The sequence below is a fragment of the Schistosoma mansoni genome, chromosome 6, assembly GCF_000237925.1.
Source record: "Schistosoma mansoni strain Puerto Rico chromosome 6, complete genome".
Lineage (NCBI taxonomy): Eukaryota > Metazoa > Platyhelminthes > Trematoda > Strigeidida > Schistosomatidae > Schistosoma > Schistosoma mansoni.
Window position 1 is genome coordinate 4,302,592 of NC_031500.1, and position 22,781 is coordinate 4,325,372.

At 34.1% G+C, this 22,781-nt stretch overlaps 1 protein-coding gene across 1 annotated transcript in view; it reads left to right on the forward strand.

Moving 5' to 3' along the window:
• Positions 1 to 600: 600 nt before the first annotated feature.
• Positions 601 to 22,781, forward strand: part of Smp_172200 (tyrosine kinase) — a gene marked incomplete at both ends in the record, with an annotated part of 50,889 nt that continues 28,708 nt past the window's right edge. Inside the window, 2 exons of the mRNA XM_018798010.1 lie at positions 601 to 1,697; positions 19,832 to 19,924. Coding sequence (XP_018652994.1) covers positions 601 to 1,697; positions 19,832 to 19,924 — 1,190 coding nt within the window. The remainder of the gene's footprint in view (positions 1,698 to 19,831; positions 19,925 to 22,781) is intronic.

The window sequence follows — 22,781 nt, forward strand, 5'->3', positions numbered from 1 at the left end:
ATTCCTTGTAAAGAGCTTTAACAGAGAAGGGGCTAGATATTCCACACTTACTGAAGAACTGAAAGTTTCTATCCTGAATGGTGGACGATGCGTGAAAGCGAAAAATGTGGTAAATATACTGCTTGCTCTCTCGATATACATTCAACGCTTCACATTTTTCCTCACATAGTCATAACAACTTTTATTGCTGTCATCGCTTCCATTTATTTCAATTTATTAGTTTATTTCCACTTCATTCCAGCTTTTTATTCCCATTCCACTCTTTTTATTTTTCTCACTTTTCTACTCAAACTCCGTTGTTGCAAGTTAAATGACTGATCGATGATGTTTTACCAACAAGTTTCAATACAATCAGTGTTCTCACTTACCTTACTTGAAAATACATCAACTCGCAAATAATTCTGATCTACCTAAGACAGCTGTAGCTGTGAAACAAAAAATATCAGAAAGTGCTTTTTTGACGTTGAGAACAGGATTTGAGTTGGTGATCAGCTCATTATGATGGTATTTTGTTTCAATACTCAGAATTTTTAGTATTTCGAAGGTCAGATTTGAGCACATTTTCAGATTCTTAGCTCGATGTGACATATGTAGCATTTGATGGGTAATTGTGCAGGAAAGCACGTCTCTCCTCCTACTGCAGAACAAATTAGCAATGCTAATGAGATGCATAATCAGTGTGAGCTCTCCAAACATGTCGTGAGAACAAGTTCACAACCTTTGGACTTATGTGATAGTTACAAATCTAATTCCTTAAAAGTTATTCACGAAGACGGACTAATAAATGAACTCGGAATAACAAACGAGCATGAAAAAGTTTCGTCTTGCCTAACTCGCGAAAGGTTTTCCACTGGGAGGGATTTGTCTTTTGGAAGCAAGTCCAATCTATCGACTCCGAAAACTTCTCTTGTCAATGTTTTCGCAGGAAGTCATTGCAGTGAAAGTCTTCAGGAAACAGTTCTTTCCAGTAGTTATCACTTTCCGAGGTTGACTTTAGAGCAGATGACAAGAGACACAAGGGTTCATCATTCTGGGGTACGAAACAGTGCGAATTCCGATTACTTAGATAATAAGCATTCAGTAAGTCCAATTCACTGGTGCGTCTCCTCAAGCAAGCCATTAGATGAGATTACTATGCAGAAACTAAATTCACCGCATCGGAGTAATATTCATGTACAATCACATTCGCATTTACAACAACATTCCTCGTTGAATATTATGCCTTTCTTGGTTGGCAACAGGTATTCCCGAAGCGGCTGTGCAAGTGCCACTCGAAGTGCGATGGAATCCCCACTCACAATCGATTCAGGGATTCACAAATCAGACAAACCGTATAGATCATCTGTCGTTGTCGACTCCAATCGCCTGAAGAATCTTGAGCAAAGTGGAGGAACAATTAGCACTGCTGCAACGATTTTTATGGAAAATGGTAGTTCGGATCATCATTCTTCTGTTGGTGGTCTTTCAACTCGTTATCTTGTTCATCAGCCTTATTTTCCCTCAAGTGCTGGCTCGTCCAGTCGTCTTAGTTTGGGTTCGGTTGGTCCATGTATTAATTCGAAGAAGATCTACCCTCTTACGCAAGAAAACTCCCACAACAGTGAATATTATCACGTTGCCATTTTCGACTATGAAGCCCACACATCAGAAGAAGTTAGTGCACGAAAAGGTGATCAACTGCGAGTTCTGGACTTAAGGTATAAACTTATCACCATGTTTTATGAGTTACATACTTAGATTTAAACCTTTTATTTTTTTAAATAAAACTGTAGTGAATTCTGTTTAAATCAACAATCAGTAACGCAAATGTTTTTGAATAGCTTTCATGAAAAATATCAATCAACTGGTGCAATCATAGTTTGGATACAAATAAAAGTAGCGATTGGGATCGATACACAAATATCAAGCATCATGTTCTGATTTCTCATGTTATTACAGTGTATAGTACCTCTAAACTATAGTTACCGGTCATACTTTGTGTTTTATAGTGGAATACATTCAAGGCTAAATGACCTCGAATTTTGTTCTGAAAATGATACTGGTTATTCGTCAAGAGTTAATTATTTTTGTTAAGACAGTTGACATTGAATGATAAATATACCTCGGCTTTTATGAGTATACTGGCTTGAACTATCATTTTGAACTTTTGAACCAAGACGTATGGTTGGAGTGTCAAATTTGACCCTAATAGTATTGTCCTAAATAAGTGAGTCTTTTTTACTTTGAACGTGTTTCACTTCGTGAGCTGGTTTTCTTATTCATATAACCTTTCTTTCCAATTGCTTTTTTATGTCAAACTGGTAATCATACCTGATGCACAATAAAATTAATCTCTAGCTCGACATTCGCTTTATGCCAACGTTTCTATATGTCAGACTTCGATCATATGTCTCCACAAATTATACATTTGGATGATTTAAGTCGTGTCTACTTGATAATTTACAAATGGAAACCGACTTTTGTGTGAGAAGCAGTATAATTGAACTGCTCAAAATAAGTATGAATTGTTAGATAAATAAGTCTTATGTAATACATATAATTTTTGATCAAATTTTTAATTGGGTCAAATTGAAAGCTTTGGATACAGTAATCTTTTGATAACTTCAGAATTCTGTCTGTATCACGCTGGAATAAATACAAAATCACACCTAAGTATTCAAACTATGGTCTTTTTTAAAGTGACCCGTTTTGTTTCCCCAAAAACGCTTTTAAGATTTTAAAAGGCCTCTGTAATCTAAGTTTTTTACTACATTTTGTCGTGTTATGGTGATGCTATTGGACGAGATTACTGATAATATTTAACGTTGGTGCGCAAAATATGAATGAGATTCATTTGAACTGGTTGCATATTTAGCATAGTTAATTTTTCATGTTTTGTTACTACTTGCCAGCCTCTCGGTCGAAACTGTTTACCTAACTATAAGTAATATTTTTGTTTTGTCTAAATCCTTTTTATTGTCTTGGCTATAAATGTTTCCCTTTACTTGAACTTATCATGAATGTATATATATCTAACATGTTGGGAATCCTTGTTGTTTAGTTATAGGATTATTTTTATATAATGGAAATCTTTGATCTTTAGAAGTCGAAGTTTTGGCTTACTTTCTGAGTCCTGTTTTTTTAAAAAAAACTAAAGTACATAGCATGTCTTGAGTAGCGTTATTGAGTGGGAAACTGACTAATGCCAAAATATCTCATCAAATACTCTAAGCACAACTTTAGTGTGCGCTGGTTTATGAATAGATTTTCATATTTGTGTTGGTGACAGATCTGCAAACAATATCATTTTAGATCATATAAGAGATTAGCTCTTCTTAAATAATGTTGATATTTAAATGTTCATTACAATGATAACAGTCATATTCGTTACTAATGAAAAACTTGTTTGCAGTTTCGATTTCGGTTTATTTGATTAACATCTTATAGACAATGATTTATTTGTTATGTTTGAGTCACTACCAGCCGTTACTAACTAGAATCCCCGTTTTCTGTGTGACCAATGACAGTAAAAAAATAGTATTTTCATCGTATGGTCGATATTTTGTTGTTTAGATTATCTCCAGACATAACAAGATCGATGATGAAAAAAGACTAAAATGGCTGTATGCGTATAAGAGAAATGATGCTGGTTCTAGAAATGTACCCTGGTTGACTTCCCTATATACTGTTTCATAGTCAGACAGCTTGTAATACCCTTTGTTTATGTTCAAGTCGGAAGTCGCTTACTCATAAAAGTGAATTTCTTCTGATTTCGATTTTCTTAAACTTATATTCCAGTTTTTTTGTTCGGGGCCTCGTCAAAAGGCAAGGTGACAAGCTACATATATTGGGTACTTAGAATTTATTGGGTTAAAACAGCTTTTTAGCGAAAATAAACAATTAGTACGGCATTAATAACCTCAAATGTCTTGCTAAAAAAGATTTGTGTTCTATCAGTGGCCTAGGATAAATTTCGTCTGAGTTCATTGATTTTTCTATATCAAGTTTACTTTGTAGTTCAAAAACGTCTATTTCTCCAATCGTAGTTGTACTCATATGGCAGATTAAACTATTTAACCGATGCTTTGAGGAGAGTCTATGGAGTATGTATCTCGTCAAAATGGTCAGAAAATACTTTGGATTCGATAACTTCTTCTTCCACTAGTGATTATGCAGGACTTTCTTCATACAATGCTTGGATATAGCGCTCCGGTTTGTCCTGTTTATTTATGAAAACGACCACTTAATGCAAGCTGTTGAGTTAGTAATAAGTCTTTCTTCATAAGGTTTCCTAAACTTTCATGGAACCGATGCACAAATATTCCTGATTTCTGGGTACTTAATTCTAGCTTGATTGGAACCCAGTTACTCACGTCGCTTTTACATTCTTTCTCGAAGAAAGGTTAGTATTGGTTTTTTGTATCGTGATGAGCTTTTTCTTAGCCTACATCTTATTGTCCAAGATACAAGATGCTGAGTAATTGTTGTGTACATTTTCAAGCACTCTCCAAGCAGCATCTGTAAGGACGTATGGTTTGATGGACATATCTGTTGGTGGTGATGCATGTATAATCGCTTGAGTATCTGTTTTCCCAACGTTTAGTTTGGCTGGTTTAGACATGTAGTCAATGATAGCCATCTGGAAAGTATAGAATAATATTGCGTGACAACTTTTACAGTGTGTTGACATATACTCGGAGGTAAGGGCAAGTGACTCATGATAAGTCAATATAAGGTCTAGAAACCGTGATGCGTGATCTGGATTACTTCTTGTCTTTTCATTTACACGCTAAACCAAAACACATTTTATGTCAGTAGTAGTTCGGTTTTACTTGGATGACTTATTTAACAACTCTATCCCTTAGATTTTCTCAGTCTATAATAAGCGCATTAGAGCCCCCCAACATTAAACATCATCTAAAAGATCAAATATTATATTTGTCCAGAGGCGAAATCAACCGCCTTATAGTTTAGTCTGTCACCATCCAAACCGATAAAAAGTCCTTTTCTCTTTTTCATTTCAGTAGCATCAATTTTAAGTAACATCAATATACATATGCATCAAAAATATGTAAAGAAAAAGATCGCTTTGTGTGTCTTATGTACCCTGCACTCCAAAAACAAGTAAATGTATTAATACGTCAATGTGGTCCAAAGCGGAAGCTTGTCCTTAATACCATCACAAACTAAAAGCTGATTAGAGGAGACACTCAAGAGCACAAGGGGAAAATGTTTTATTAAAAGATGTTGAGAGCCTTTTCAAGGATTTTTGGTGAGGTATCCTGTTTGTATTCAATGTTTATGAACAGAGTCTTATTTAGTACTACAGAGAATGTTTTAAGTTGGTGTTTTTTCATCGAGTCAGTGAACCAAACAAGATGGACACTTCTGTTGAGTGTCTGAAAGGGTTCAGCTAGTTTGTCATCTATTGTGTTATCAGTTAATATTCGTCTGATCAGCTAGGAAGAAGCTGAAATAAGTCACTCTCCTTACCCAAAGAGACAACTTTGAAAGGTTGTATCTTAGTTATTTCAAGTAAAGTTTCCATATATTTACTATTCTATGGAGATGCTTAGCCTTTTCTGTAAATCCTAATTTGCTCCTAATTTCAGTGCCAAGTTATTTTACTAGACACTTCCAGATTTTAGTTAAATTCACTAACATTCATATATCTCTCATAAAAATGGAAACTTGCTGTTGTTGGTCGATAGATGGCTTTCTAGGAAAATTATTGTGCTGAAATTAATTTTTCTGTCTAAATAGTGGTTTTATCAAGCAACTAACACAAATAAATCATCCGTCTGATGAAGTTCCTCTGTAATATCAAATAATTAGTTTTAGTTATCAGGATACTCTGATTAACTGGGGTCCAATGTTTGTTGAGTGTTTCTACTTTATTTTACTACCTTTGTCGATGAAGATTACCAGTTAATAATTTTGAATTTACAGGTGGAAGTATAGAATACTATTTGCACACTTCATTTTAGTTAGTTACGGAGCCTTAAATATTTAGTATGGTTTTAGCATAACCCAAAAATTAATGTTGGAAATAACGTTGAACTTATTTCTTTTACTTTACTTTTGAACGACTTATTTCCCGGTTTAGGTAAGGATTTCTCCATTGTTTCCATTGCTCTTTTCTCGTTGTGACTACTACTATTTTAACTACATACGTATATTATTAAAGGTTTGCGATCTATCAGTAATTATATTTAGGACTGCAATTGATCATTCGCTGTTTTTTTATGTACATCCTGAGTGGATTGTCCGGAAATACATAAATGACATATATATATATATATATATATATATATATATATATATATATATTACTTACTCCTGTTACCCCTCATGGAGGAGCATAGGCCTCCCACCAGCATTCTTCATCCAACTCTGTCCTGGAAAATCCTTCACAGTGTGAGTGTGCGGAGCATTTTCTTCTTTGTGACTAGAGTATATCAGCATCTCTCCCGAATCTACCCTTGTCTGTCTGATTTAGGTACAGTGGGTTTCACTGATTCCGAAAACCGTCAAGTTGTATCTTCTCATTTCCGTAGACATTTGATTAATTCTCCCTGTCTATGTCATTATCCGGACGTCCTATGTAGCTATGTTAATTGTTACCCTGGTTGTTAGAAGGGGCATCGGCTTAGTAGCTTCCGAAGAATCTCTACTTTCATCATGAGGCGTACTAATTATTTCTTCAACTCCCAGGTCAGAGTTTAAATGGTTTAATTTGTTTATTCTAGTTAAGTTCTTTTTTTAACAAGGTTGTTTTCTACGGGATTGGGTTGCTGGAATCATGCCCAACACTCCTCTTTTACCCGGGCTTGGAACCGGCATATATATATATATATATATATATATATATATATATATATATATAATGCTTGTCACCTGCGCTCTGGTTAACAAAGCATCACCATAGTAACCACGATTATTGGCATACAGCCAAAAAGGCTGTACTTGTTTTTATCAGTAATGATCATTGGCCACTGTCATCTTATCCGGTAATTATTTCAAGCTGGTATATATATATAAGCAAATAAATAAACAGACGGAAAATTTTAAAATGTTTTAATGACTAATCTATTCTACTTTTTCCATTCAACATATGTCATCTTACTTAACAGTTGCATGTGTGTGTTAGTTTGGATAGTATAGACAAAATCAGTTATAATAGAAATGAGACAAACTTTGGTTGGCACACTAATTTGTTTTACAAATGGATGATGAGTGAATTCAAAGGAGTATGACAATAACTACAGAATTCTGATCAGTCACCTTGAAATTTCCTACAAGGCATTCTACCCCAGCTATCAAACTGACTTGTTGCCACATTGTTATTTTGATCGATAAAAGTCATTTACTTACTGAAGAGTCTAGGCAAATGTGACATAGGTTGCTGTTCAACAAATAGTCAATGTAGAATGAATACCTAATGATTTAGTAATTAGATTTTCTGAGATAGCCTAGGACAACAATCTAGTTTGTGTACATCAGCTTGGTATACTTAAATGTGTATATTGTGCGATGAAAATATTTCCAATAATTCTTAGTTTATCACTTCTTGTTTAAAGATTCCTATCTATTACACCGTACATTGAATTCTAAATCATTATTTACGTAAGTAAATATATTTGTCATTGAACGTGATAGCATAAGAATCCAATGTCTAGATTACCTTAACTAAAAATAATCGTTCAAAGGTATGTTTTCTTAAACATAATTCATATTAAATTCATTTAGTATTGTTTGTTTGAATCTTCCCATCGATGTTTTTAGGACTGCAACCGGTCAGTCTCTAATTGGCATATGTGCATACTGTGCGTATTGCCTCGATATAGCCTTAATTCACAAGCATTGTAAGCAGAGAGGGGATAGTGGCTAGCAGTGGAATCCAGGATGCGCGTTTCGTCCTATTTGGGACTCGTCAGCTGGATGTACCTGCATCTCAGAGTTGATGTTCACTCTGGGATTCAAACCCAGTACCTTTCGCCTCAAACGCCATCACGTTATCCACTCAGCTACTGAGTCCTGATAGCCACTTGCTTGTGCAATGGGGTGAAGTTTAAATTCATTTAGTATTGTTTGTTTGAATCTTGGATGCAGGTACATCCAGCTGACGAGTCCCAAATAGGACTGAACGCACGTCCTGGATTCCACTGCTAGCCACTATTCATCTTTGCTTATCATAATTCATATTAATTTCTAGTGAAAATTATGTATTTCAACACAAGATTGGGTCAAAAAGTGTTCACTAAAAACTAAAGTTTTGATCGTCTACTTATTTTCCCACATCACTGATCAGTAGGGAATACTTATTTCAGCCTACACTAAGATGGCTAAGCATATAATGCTGAATTTTATGTATCTCAGTTTGTTAGCTGATCTCTTGTTGAAGATAATATATCAATACCAAATGAATATTATTTTTCGAATGTGTTTGGTTCATGATATAACATATAATATATGTATATTCAAACTTGCCTCCAAATTTTTTTGATCAGTATCTTGATTCATTTCGCTTTCAATAACAAGAAAACGTTTTCAGGAATTTTTGATAATAATCAACTGTTTGTTTGTGTAGTTAAGTACTACGTTTATTCTAGAATTTCTAAACTTACAAACATCTGTCCTCATTGCTTTCAAAGTACTCTACCAATTTTTGTCTCTCTTTGTTATAAACTAAAGCATACTATTGTAAATAAAATTATTCTTCACCATGTTTATTAACAAAGCAACTGTTCTTTTATATGACAAGTGGACATAATTTTAATCTGCCAAGGATGTCCTACTCACTGCCTTCTCGTGACGAGGGTGTTGTTCACGAAAGTAAGAGGACAAAAAGCGAATGTCCGGTGCTCTAACCGGGTTGGTGGACACGGAAAGTCCACCTAGGGGAGTTGGGAAACCCTGATTCCAAACCAATGGTGCACATTGGCTCCAGTATCCTGATGGAACAAATGGCGTGTGGATCAATTATTGGTCACCGGCTACCATGGGACTGTGTCTGCTCACGATGCTCCACCGCCTTGTGGATCAGACCTTTAGGTCGAAGGCTCTGGGTGTGGCCCTCTAAGAAAACCACCTGATTCAGTTTGGGCACCTAGGCAGTATCACAGCACACACGAATGGAATGAGATTTGTGTGGCGCATATGTATTTGGTGCTTCCTTGTACCAATATTTATGTGTTTAAATAATAATAATAATTTTAATCATTTCAAATTTAAAGAAATGCTTATTCTTAGTATATCTATAATTAACTTTACCTGAAATCTAACCACTTTTGTTTGAGTTTTTGATTGAGATCATGATTCTAGGAATGTTAGACCACCATTGAAAACTTGAAAGCACTGGACGGCCGTGTCATCCTTTAGTACCTCTCAGTCGTAGGGAATAAACATACTCTATATATTTTTTTCACATTTTCCTTGTCTCTCAACATTCTCTTTGATATTTCTTTTCCAGCCTATGTAATGTAAACACATTAATTTATATGTTTTCATTTTGTATCTCTCTGTGGTTGAGATTATCATTCACGTTCTCAATGTTCAAGTTATATCTAAGACTTTCTAACTATTTTTAGTTCAATCTGTAGACATCTGTTTCGTATTAGAGTATGGCTTTCACTAAAGATTTAATTTCAAGAATCTGGAGTTGTCTGCTATCGTTTGCTATGAGCATATCATTGTAGCGTAGCCTAACAAGCAGGGTGCAAAATATAAGTGTATCAAAACTTAGGGCTTGAAATGAAATCGTCGATCAAGAAAATACTCTAATATGATACACTCACTCACCTAGTAAACGGGAAAAATGGCTAAAAGTGTTAGATTTAATGTATCAATTGAACATTAAAAATGTAACGGATAACCTTAGTACCTCTCATTATATCTCCTTTTTCCTAAACATTGTTACTTTTTCTCTCCCTGTTAATGCTTATGTAAAATTTACAGATAAATTATCACGATACCTCACTTTTTTTTATTCTCTCTACTTTTAAAGATCAATTAGATTGGAGGGGGGGTAATACTATAAAAATCTTTCATGCATTCATTTGTTTAATGAAAAAGTCGTTGAGATTAATTTATCCAAATTCTTAACATCAACATTACCAATCGGTTTAATCAGTAGTTAGTTTTTTTTCTTCTGAAGTGTGTAGACACTTCTAGTTTTTCTACTTACCGGCCTTTCGTCCTTTTCAACGGATTATTTAGTTATACATATATATATTTTCTGTCTCATTCCCATATTTCTTTACTTACTTTGTTTGCATAGTGTCTATGATAAACGTTTTTTTCTAAAAGATCATTGTATTGTATAATTTTGACTATTTGTATGTTGTTTTGAGAGAATAACAACATAATGATGAACATATGGACAAATTTTGTTGGCACTGTGCCAAAGTTTCTACTTTATTCAATTTATAATTATATAAAAGCCTTTTTGATTGGCCCATTTTATAATGTTAACAAGTACCGGATGATGAAATCAGCTGTGTAGCATAAATATATATATATATATATATATATATATATATATATATATATATATTCCACTGTGAGAAATTAAATGGTCGATTTCACTACATTTTAATAACGTAAAAAAAAGACAATTTCCTGTTGTCTATTCACCTAGAAAAAAATCTGTGTGTGTATTATTCTAGACAGTTGTATTAATGTATTGCTACTATTCGAATGATTGTTTATCAAAGTGAATAAGTAAATTCCGACTATGTTCCAATGATTAATCACTTCATAGATGGTATAAATGTACATCTTTATAATTATAAAGAGTTAATGAAAATTGGCATATACATTGGAAGGTAGTTTTAAGAGTTGATTACACTAATGATCATACTGAAATTCATTTCAATCGAGGCTAAGTTGTAGTATTCGACAGCTTTACTGGAGTTAAGCTTTCTATTCATTTTAATGAATATAAAACTTCGTGACTCAATCTTTAAAAGTTTCCTTCAATGCACTGTTGTTATGAAATGTAAAATTTGATAAGAAAACCCTGATTCAATAGTCTATAACATAATTCATCAGTAAAAGAAAGCTGCCCAAAAGAAATCAGTCATCATTTTTTGAGTTTCCTGCAGAAATTTTCATGCATTATGAAGTTAATTATATTTCCATGGTTTAAAGTACGAACTGATCTTAGCTAGATTACCATTGAAAACCTGGAAGCTGTAAACAGCGGAGTTCAACCATGTCGGGTTTGAGATATTTTTTCACTATAGACAATTAATTAGGGCTACTCAGTATCGCAAATTGATTGAAATAACATATATACACCTTTGGATACCATATAAGTTGTCTGGAAGTACAGCGTTCGCGCGAGATTGAAGATTTTTAGTTTGATCTCCGATTCCGAGTTCGTGAATGTGTACTGCTAGAAAGTCTCATACTAGAACAAAACGGCCATCCAGTGCTTTTTGGTTTCAAATGCTGGTCTAGCTAAAATCTGTTCATGACTAAAACTACGAAAACTCTGTAATCTTTACAAATTCCCTCATACTAGTTATTATATTTGTTGAGATCTAAGATGTGGCATTTTAAAATAACTCCAACATTCCACTTGGCATTGTGGTTAGAGCATTTTACAAATACTATTTCATTTTTAATGTCTGTCAAACACTTGACACTGAGCTATTGTTAAGTTATTGTTATTCATATTTCCTCATCTTGTTATTATTATTATTTTCTAAAAAGGCACGTTATAATTACTGGATCCAAGTGAAATCATGATAATAATGATAATTATTATAAAAAAGAATACTGAGAGATACCGGTTCTCTTTTTTATCCTGCTCTATGGTTTGTCGGTAAATTTACATTTGTGTCTGTTGATGTGATGGTAGGGGAAATATATAGTGTTCAACCTCGTGTGATGTGATCTTAAATGCATTCTGATAAAGATCAGTAACTTAAAGCGAAAACGATTAACGATACTTTTGAGTTTCAATGGTTCTTCGATTATATGTAGAGACGTCTTTATTTTTTGCTTAATGTTTCACTTAAATATAATACATATGTAGTAAACGAACACTCAGGTGGGGACAACCAATTTATTGATTAATATAAAATTACAGAATATCTCGGTAAAATATGAGAACTATACTGAATACTTCATTTGCAAAGCTATATGCTACCAAACCAAAGCGTAGCATCAGTCCGTGAATTCATTAACGATTGGACTAAGCCGTGTACATGTGTCCAAACTGTCTGGCTTTGCTCCGCGCAGCAATCATGATCAGTGATTTAAGATTCTGGGTGACATGGCTGAGAACCTGTTGCAGTTGCGTGAATACATTTTCTCTTTGTCTTCTTTTAGATCTTGAGTCTAATTATCTTCCTATATTTTATATTTTGTATACTTAATCGTTTTTACAGCTAATACTATGTGTATATCAACTTATCTGGTCTTGGTTTTGCCAAGTTTTTTCCTCTGTACTAATATCCATAAATTTATAGTTAAAAAAAATGATAATTTCGTATATAATCTCTACGTAGAGTTATATGTCCCAATAAGAGTGAGATACTAAACTTGTAGTGAACAAGAACACTAGTTGGGGACAATCGAATGTATTTTAGCACAACATTACAGAACATCTCATTAAAATATGAGAACCATATAGTGAACGGTTAATTTGCAGAATAAAAATCAATTGTCTCAATTTGACTGTTTCTTCTGCAACTATCCGTCCATAGTCTCCGATTATAATTGTTCATGCATTTTCGTACCAATTGCGTGCCGTTCCTGTTCTCTCCTAATCGATCTTCTACTGAAATACATTCAATGCCCGAACATCACTTTATACTACTTATGTGAATATCAGTAACCTACACCACAAACTGTAATGATGTTACAACAGGTTTAATTATGAATGACCTGTTAAACAATCAGCACTATTGTCGAGATCATTAAGTGAATTTTGAAATATGGCGTATTTCAAACCTTGGTCAATGAATAAAGTGTATTATCATGAGCAAACCAACATTACAATTTGTACTAACTGTTTAACAATCAATTGAAAAGATATGAACATTATTCTTAACCGTCTGAACAACAAAGTGTAGACGTTTAAGTCATTGAAAAAAACACTATCAAATGATCACTTTGTTATTCAAATCAGACTCGTTAATACACGCTATTGATGTTAATTTTTATAATTCAACATAATGAATGGATCTTAAATCACAACCAGGTTTTGTACTACACTCACTATCTAGTTCAATTTCAAAGATTACAAAGTTTTAGTGAGATTTCAATTTATTTATTTATTTAATCACATAAATATTGGTACAAAGAGGCACCAGATATATATGCTCCACACAAATCTCATTTGATTTGTGTGTGGGTTGTGATACTGCCCGGCTGCCCAAACCGAAGCAGGTGGTTTTCTTAGGGGGCCACACCCTGAGCCTTTGACTTAAAGATCTGATCCACAAGGCAGTGGAGCATCGTAATGAGATGCAGTCCCATGTTAGCCGGTGACCAACGATTGATTCATACGCTGTTTGTTCTCTCAGGATACTGGAGCCAATGTGCACCATTGGTTTGGAATGAGGGTTTTCTAACTCCTATAGGTGGACTTTCCGTGTCCACCAACCCGGTTAGAGCACCAGACATTCGCTTTTCGTCCTCTCAATTTTGCAAACAACACCATCGCCACGAGAAGGCAGTGAGTAGGACTTCCCTGCCAGGAGCTATATTTGCGTGGTCATGTGAGAGCATTTGGAGAGGGAGAGCGGACTCTCCCCACTCTCGGCCTTACCAGGGCATTTGGGGGCGATCTCAATTTACACATACATTGAGACAAGTCGTTTAGTAATAATGATTAGCATTAATTTCTAAATGATTTCTGTTTAGAGTAATTGTTTTTCTTTAGGATTCAAAACATCATGGCATTGAATTATAATGTATGTGACTAGATAATGTATGTTTGTATCTCTCTTGAAGATCTCAAAAATAAATACCATGGAAACGATATATATATATATATATATTCATATGCTGACTTTGTAATACAACTCTTGGAATTTGAATGTAATTAACCTTAGTTTTGAATAATAGTTAGAATTTTAGCATTGAGTAAGATACATGTATTTCATTGATTTCCATCTCTATATATTTTGAGATTTCCCTAGTTACTTAAATTAACAAGAACTAAGTTCTATTTCAACGTATATTTCATAATATAGAAAAATTCTAACTCCTTATTAAATTGAGTGAGTTTTAGTCTCCTCCCTTCCAGACATAGTAACATGGTGAAGCCTAGTAGGCCCTTCCGAAGAAGAAATCTACATGAAGCACGGCACAACTACCGGGGCTCAATAGCTGTTTCTGCATAGCTTACGCAGAATCATTGCATCCTTTTTTTCTTTTCTGTATTTTTTTGGTCAGATTTTTCTTTTATTTTTTGAGCAGACTTATTCGTTCTTTCTTTTTGAACCCATAATAATTGTGCAATGATTCTTTATAGCCTTCGTAATCATTTGTGAGTATAGGTAGAGTGGATGATTAGGCCGATCTCCACCACTGCTCACGTCAGTTCCTGGGAACAGTCTCATTATCCAGGAGGTACGACGAGGACGTATGAGTCGGATTTCGCCTCACGAGTTTTAGTCTCTGGGAAATATGAAACTTGTTTCTCTCCAATATGAGATTCGTTTTGTTTAGAAAACAAACATAAAATACAGCTTTGGAATACAGATTATATAAACTCTAATTAATTGATAAACAGATTTTATGTTAATTTGGTTGTAGTGTCATTTGTTTCCTTGTACTTATTACGATGTTGCTCGTTTAAGTGAAGTGTACGTCAGTCAATTATTATTGACTGACGTGTCATTTGTTTCAATTATAAAGAAATATATTGTTCATAACTAGTCATTATCTCTCGAACGGTTGTATAATATTCCCCTTAACATTAAAAATACATATATGGGTGATGAGAATTCTTTTTAAAAAACTTCTCATCAGGCTTTTATTTTGTTTTACTAATAATCCTAAATTCATTTGATCTATTTTTTTTAGGAAAAAAAGCATTTACTTTTAATATCAGAAAAGGGTTTTGTGGATATTATAGTAATTTCAATAGTTGAGATCATGAGTCAGTTGAAGCCAGACCACCAAGGAAAACCTGGAAGCGCTGGACGGCCGTTTCGTCCTATTGTGGGACTCCTGGAGTTCTAGTGTGAAGCAGTGACCAGTGGAGTTCAACCAGGTTTATTGTGAGATAGTAACTCACTGAAGACAATGGTGGATGTGTCGCTCAATTTTGTGGATTAGTTGAAGTCAAACATTAACACCGTTGGATACCGGCCAGCTCAGTGGTGTAGAGGTTAAGCGCTCGCACGCGGGACTAATAGTTCCTGGGTTCGAATCTCCCGAGGTGAGGTCATGGATGCGCGCTGCTGAGGAGTCCCACAATATTATGAAACGGCCGTAGAGTGCTTCCCGGTTTTCCATGGTGATCTAGCTTCAATTAACTCATGATCTCAACTACTGAAATTTACTTTTAAGTTGGCTATCCGTTTGGAACATTAATTTAGATGTATAACTACTATAGGATCTAATTAGAAGTTATTCAAAATGATGTTATTCTTTCATATCTCTTTGTACTTAAACAACTACTATTATTTGTAGGAGTACTGAATATGTAGATTCCCTTAGAGATAAAAAAATTTACGAATATATCAATGTATATTGATTCATTCTTGTATGCTAGTCTTAGGACTAAATATATAAATGGATATTATCGTTGTTATTTTATTGGGATCATAATATAAACATGTAAAATATATTTAACTTATTAAAACTATCCCTTTTCTTAGGAAATGATATATACATAGTAAAATTTCGACCAGTATTAGTAATTAACGCCGTTGATTTTTAGTTAATCTTCACTTCATATCGATACCAATTGTAAAAACCTATTCATTGTTAGAAATTAAGGTAGATTTTTAGATATTTTAACCAGCTAGCGGAATGTATCTGGTTACGTTACAGTGGTATATGTATTCTATAGACACTTGTGATCAAGGTAACTAAATGAAAATGTTAATGTTTAGGTTGCAATAATGACTCTTTGCTTATTGAAACACACTGATACTTGGTAGAATTCGACAAGCATTAAGAATGGCTTGAAATACATAACGTTAGTTACCACTCAGTAGTCAATTGGTTGTAAATATGTCTCAGTACTACAGGTTAGTGGCAACCATAGTAGCTGACTGGTAACGTCTGAGTATGGAGCTGATCAAAACGGTTCAAATCCCCTGGAGAGCATCGATTCTTTGACGATTATAGGTACACTTTGTTAACGAGTGTCAAATAGCTCGAAACTTATTTTAATCAGGGTTTTATGTTGACTGCCTACAATCGCCACTATCTTACACTGAATGGCTTAGTAGTTTATTGGCCTAGACGTTTGATATTAATTGTTAATAATTAATAATAATAACAACAACATCAAAATCTCCACAAACAACCCACTTATCATATGCTCACTAGTGACTGGCTCCATGATGTATTTTCTGGAGTTCTAGTGAGAAGCAGTAACCAGTGGAGTTCAACCAGGTCTGTTGGGAGATATCAACTCACTGATAACATTGGTGAAATGTTTACTCAACTTCGTGGGTTGGTTGAAGTTAGACATTAACTCCGTTGGATGCCGGCTCAGTGGTCTATCGGTTAAGTGCTCGCGCGCGGGACTGATAGGTCCTGGGTTCGAATGTCGCGAGGTGGGATCGTGTATGCGCACTGCTGAGGAGTCCCACAATAGGACGAAACGGCCGTCCAGTGCTTCCCGGTTTTCCATGGTGGTCTAGCTTCAATTGACTCATGATTTCAACTTTATAATGATTTGTTTAAATTAATTTTCAATCTCTTAAAGTCGTTCAATGTTTCAATAAGAACTTAATGAATTTATTTATTCTTCATTAGTCTGACTAACACTAAGTAGATAAAAAGAATCTAATTGAGAGTTTATATATTTGTTTTTAATTGTTATTAGGCGCCCTATACATGCTGTGTTTAGTAAATATGATTTCTTAATGAATTTTTTGACATTTGAAATCTTTAGTTGTGGTATTGAAGTCATATAGTTAGTCATGATTGTTTGTGTTTAGTTTAACATAGTAACAATGTTCCTTCTTAGGGTTTTGTTACTCTTCGTTTTTTAAGATTTAACTGTCAATGTTGTTTTGTTCGTTTTTTCATTTTCATGAATAGTAAAGATTAATCCATCCATAGTAAATCCTAGTGAATTAAAACTCTATACATTTTATTGTATTTGTTTGTTTTTATTTCACTAAGTTAACTCATTCACCAGGTGCTAGGGTATGAACCACACTCCAATTGTGCGAACTGATGACACTACACGGTTGCTGAAGTCCAATTAGGTGGAGTAGGGTTCGAACCTGGGACCTAGTGGTCGATAGTCGAATGTTTTAATCATTAGATCACCACTGTGTTTATGGTCAGTAGTGGAGTCAAAGACCTGAGTTTTTTCCAACTTAAGACTCATAAACTAAGAGTACCTACGTTCTAGTGTTGTTAATGTTCACACTATAGCTTAAATGCGAGTAAATTCAGCTGATAAATCCTAAATAGAAGGGAACGATCGTCTTAGCTTTCATTGCTAGCTAAAATACAAACATACTAAAAACTTTATAAGCAAAGATGGATGGTGGCTAGAAGTGGAATCCAGAATTGGTGTTTCGTTCTATTTGGTACTCGTCAACTGGATGTACCTGTATCGTCAAGTTGATGTTCACTCCAAGACTAAAATCTTGTAATTAAAAGTCAATATCAAATCAACTCATTCAGAATATATAAATATCAGTAAAGACTAATTAGTTGTGGTCTAGAATTTCAACAACCATAATAATACAAACTATTAGGAATGATACAATTATACATATTAATGCTTTTTTTATTATTCCTTCTCTTCAATGTTTACATGATGGTAAAATCAATATTCAAAAGTAACATATTTACAGATTGATTTTGACAAAAAAATCTGTACCCCTTGTTTTATTATTTTTACTTTCTTTGTCAAAATTATTAGATAATTAAGGAAAAATTTTCAAATTCTTAATATAGTCAGAAGGGGTTTTTGTGAAGATTTCAGTATTTTCATAGTTGACATCATGAGTCAATTGAAGCTAGACCACCAAGGAAAACCTGGAAGCACTGGACGGCCGTTTTGTCCTATTGTGGGACTTCTGGAGTTCTGGTGTGAAGCAGTGACCAATGGAGTTCAACCAGGTCTGTTGTGAGATAGTAACTCACTGAAGACAATGGTGGATGTGTCGCTCAATTTCGTGGATTGGTTGAAGTTAGACATTAACACTGTTGGATGCCGGCCAGCTCAGTGGTGTAGAGGTTAAGCGCTCGCACGCGAGACTGATAGGTCTTGGGTTGAAATTTCGCAATGCGGGATCGTGGATGGGCACTGCTGAGGAGTCCCTCAATAGGACGAAACGGCCATGCAGTGCTTCCAGGTTTTCTTAATATAGTAATTAGATAACGAATACCTTGAACATTAAATCACATTTCAATGTAATCAATATCAATCACAGCTATGCTGACTGAAATACTAATTATATCATAAAAATAACACATTTGATTAATCCGTTAGTTGGACGCAACGTAAAACCTGGTAAATGTGTATATTGATTCAAATTGTCATATTTTATTAACACAGCTAGATGAAATTTTCAGGGCGGACACCAGAGTCGTAAAATTTGTAACGTATGGCAACTTGGACCGATGCATAAATATGCCTGGTCCTACGTTGTAGCTGACTGACTGACTGAAAATTAGTAACATTGGTAATATGAATAAAGGATTTGCAACATGGTGCTAAATTACCGGCTTTTCGTCACTTAAATATAACAAATTGAAGATTTAGATAAATTGTAAATCAGCCATCTTATATTAATCAAAGCTGGCTTATAAGAACTGTTCTTATCAATTGTTTTAGCTTGAAACAGTGAAACAGTGTTACAACATGATTGTTTGCCAAATCATCGGTTGTGTTTGTGACCTTGACTTTTATATTAAATAAGTCACTTGTTATTTAATAAATTATAATAACTGACTTGATTATTTCATGTATGATTTGTGATAGCTCTGTAATTCTTAGATAATATATTTGACCGAACAACTTGTAGTTTAATCTTATGTAATCTATTCGGTCGATATTTGTTGAATGGTTTGATGAGCAAGTTGGCACTTCGCCTATTTCAATCATTCCACAAATCCTATAGACTGATTTGACCATTTATATTACGGAGGATTGAGAATCCTTACTTGGAAGATGAGACACGCAATTAAAACACTTCATGGCTGATATTCTACTAAACTTATGTATTCCTGTTTTCAAAAATTTCCTTTTTAGATGGATATCCTGAATACTTATTATCCAATTAATTTTTTGGTTTCTTTCAAAATTTCGACGCAATATGTGTTTATTTCTTCCGTGTAGAATCCCTGTATCAAATGTATTCCTTGAAATAAACACTTCTAACACTACTATACTGGTTAGGTTGAATAGTACAGTCAAATTTCTAAAAAGAGTATTATATTTTCATAGTTGAAAGCGTGAGTCAACTGAAGCTAGACCACCAGGGAAAACCTGGAAGCTCTGGATGACCGTTTTGTCCTATTGTGGGACTCCTCAGCAGTGCGCCGTCCAGTGCTTCCAGATTTTCCGTGGTGGTCTAGCTTTCAATTGACTCATGCTTTCAAGTATGAAAATACTAAATCTCCACAAAAACTCCTGATAATATTATATTTTCATTTATTTGTTTTGTTTTACATCATTTATTTTTAGTGATTCAGAATGGTGGTTAGTTGAACATTCTGGACAAGTTGGTTACATTCCATCATCTTATTTAGCTCAAGCCAATTCTGTTGAAGCTGAAGAGTGAGTTATCTTCATCATAATGTTCATTCTTTCATGAGTTAATCTTCTCGTTTTAATAAAACAAAAACTACATAGACATGCTTAGTGTAGTGAATTTGTAATGGTTGTTGAATTCTCATATTTCACATCATGGATTGACTGTAGTTAGATAATCATCTAAAACCAAGAATTACTAGGTGGCAGTCTTATTCTAAGGCTTCGTGGTTTTCCGCGGTTGTTTAACTATGATCTTCTCATGATGTAAACTGTGAGAATATACGTATTTATTTTACTGACCACTCAATTTAACATGTATATTGATTTATAACAATAAATGAAATTACAGACATTGCTGAGTAGATGATAAGACACCAAGAAATTTCTCACTCTTCTGCAATATAAATAATATAGATGGAAGTCAAATAGTATACATTTATTGTTGGCCATAACCAATGGTAGAATTTTTGTCCAGTGGAATCCCATAAATAGATAAACGGTAAATAAGAAATATCTGTTTCTTAATTATCAGAAGGGTTTTTTTTGGAGATTTAGTATTTTCATGGTTGAAAGCGTGAGTCAATTGAAACTAGACCACCAGGGAAAACCTGGAAGCACTGGACGGCCATTTCGTCAGCAGTGTGCGAGGTCTTAATTAATTGTTGGGTAACGTTATTATATATAATCGCATGATTAATATTATCTTTTCATCGCTAAAGTCTCGATGAGCATGATGTTTGTCTTTATTCAGTTATGAATTTTTGTAAAAAAAATCTCTGTCCGTTTATTCGGTCCGCTCTAATCACCGTGTTTGCTGTTGGTTGACTTCATAATCTTTATATATATTTGCATTTCTCAAGACTATTGAACGCAGAACAGCTATGAAATGATACGATATACTTTGACATATCAGTGTTTGGGAACATTTATGGACGCATTTTTTATTACTGAAATGTAGACGTTTCGGGTCAATAAAATTTTAAGAACTCAAAGCAATTTCTAGAAGCATAGCATCCAATAAATCTCGAATTAAAAGACTTTAATGTAACTTCAACTCTCTGTTTTACACGGAATAGATCAACAGATCATGTAGTCAGGAACCCATTGAGTAAGGGATTCACTGTAACTTAATATGAAAATCAATTGAACACATGTTTGTCTTAATACTTTTGGAATATCTAAGAAACTCACTTCTATATAAAGTAAGGATTGTTCAGTAAAATATTAAAAAAAAACTTGATAACTTCATCTCAAAGAACGTAACATCACCGAAATCAAAGTTCATTGTTTCAAAACTGATCTATTTCAACCTATAGTGTATATGGAACTTGAGTTAAATGGATCTTTTTTTTAATCTTAGCATAATATCATGAGTTTCATTATTCAACAATCGAATTCACGTAACACATTATCATCATCATAAGTATTTTTTTATTTGTAAATAGATGCACTACAATCCTGTTTTAATGACACCCCTTTAAAAGGTTATAATTAAAGGCAATTATCCTACTGATATTTAGTTCATTTATTATGTTTTTTATTGTTATATCGAGTGCAGTGTGTGAGTACCCTGTTTGATATATGAACGTGATAAGACTGCCTATCAGAGAACAGTGAATTTATTGATCGCCCAATGATACACAAAAGCTGTATGAGCAGTCTTCAGCACTAATCGGTCCTGCTTTCTGCCTAACCCAGTCAGTTAAGTCCAGAACGCCAATAACAGCCTCTGCAATATGAATCATTATTCACAAACATACTGGGTTTATATACCAAACAAACTGACCACATCGTACCATAAAATAAAAAATAACATCTGTACAAGATTTGACCAAATGTGGCTGTGAATACGAGGAACAGTAATTAATGGACTAGGGATAAATCAAGAATGGTAAATCGTATAATAATAGTTCATAGGTCAAAATAAAGCTTATATAAAAAGGAACATGAATATGAATAAATTCACTTGGTATTGTATGTTTGAATCTTCCCATTGATGTTTTTAGGACTGCAACTGGTCAGTCTCTAATTGGCATATGTGCATACTGTGCGTATTGCCTCGATATAGCCTTAATTCACAAGCATGGTAAGCAAAGATGGATAGTGGCTAGCAATGGAATCCAGGATGCGCGTTTCGTCCTATTTGAGACTCGTCAGCTGGATGTACCTGCACCTCAGAGTTGATGTTCACTCTGGGATTCAAACCCAGTACCTTTCGCCTCAAACGCCATCACGTTATCCACTCAGCTACTGAGCCCTGATAGCCACTTGCTTGTGCAATGGGGTGAAGTTTAAATTCACTTAGTTTTATTTGTTTGAATAGTTTAGTTACTTAGCAATTATACAATAGAAAATATACATATCACATTGGTCCATAAATAGTCCTCAGAGTTACCATTCATAATTCTCCACGGGATATAACATTTATATATATTTCAAGATTGAATATATGGAACCTTTAACATGAAACAATAAGTCTTCTTAGTTTCTTTCTCATTTTATTAACAATAAAGACCTACAACAACCTCCATGAATTACCAATTGTAAAATGGTCTGATATAATACACCTTCTTGCTAAATCCATGTACACACACACACAGATAAACTAACAAACAACATAACCTTTTTCCTTGAATTCTTTATAAATTCACAATTTACTAATCCTTATTCAGTTATTCAGTTCATTTGTAGTATTTCAACATCATGATGGCAGATTCATTATTCTATAAAGGTCATTACTTATCAGTTTAACTGCCTTTTCTTTCCTACACAAGTAGAATTGGCATTTCGTTATAGTGTTTATGTATTTGTAAACACATTGATATATGATGTGCATACAAAATGAATTCATTCATTCTAGTATGAATCATATATTGTTTAT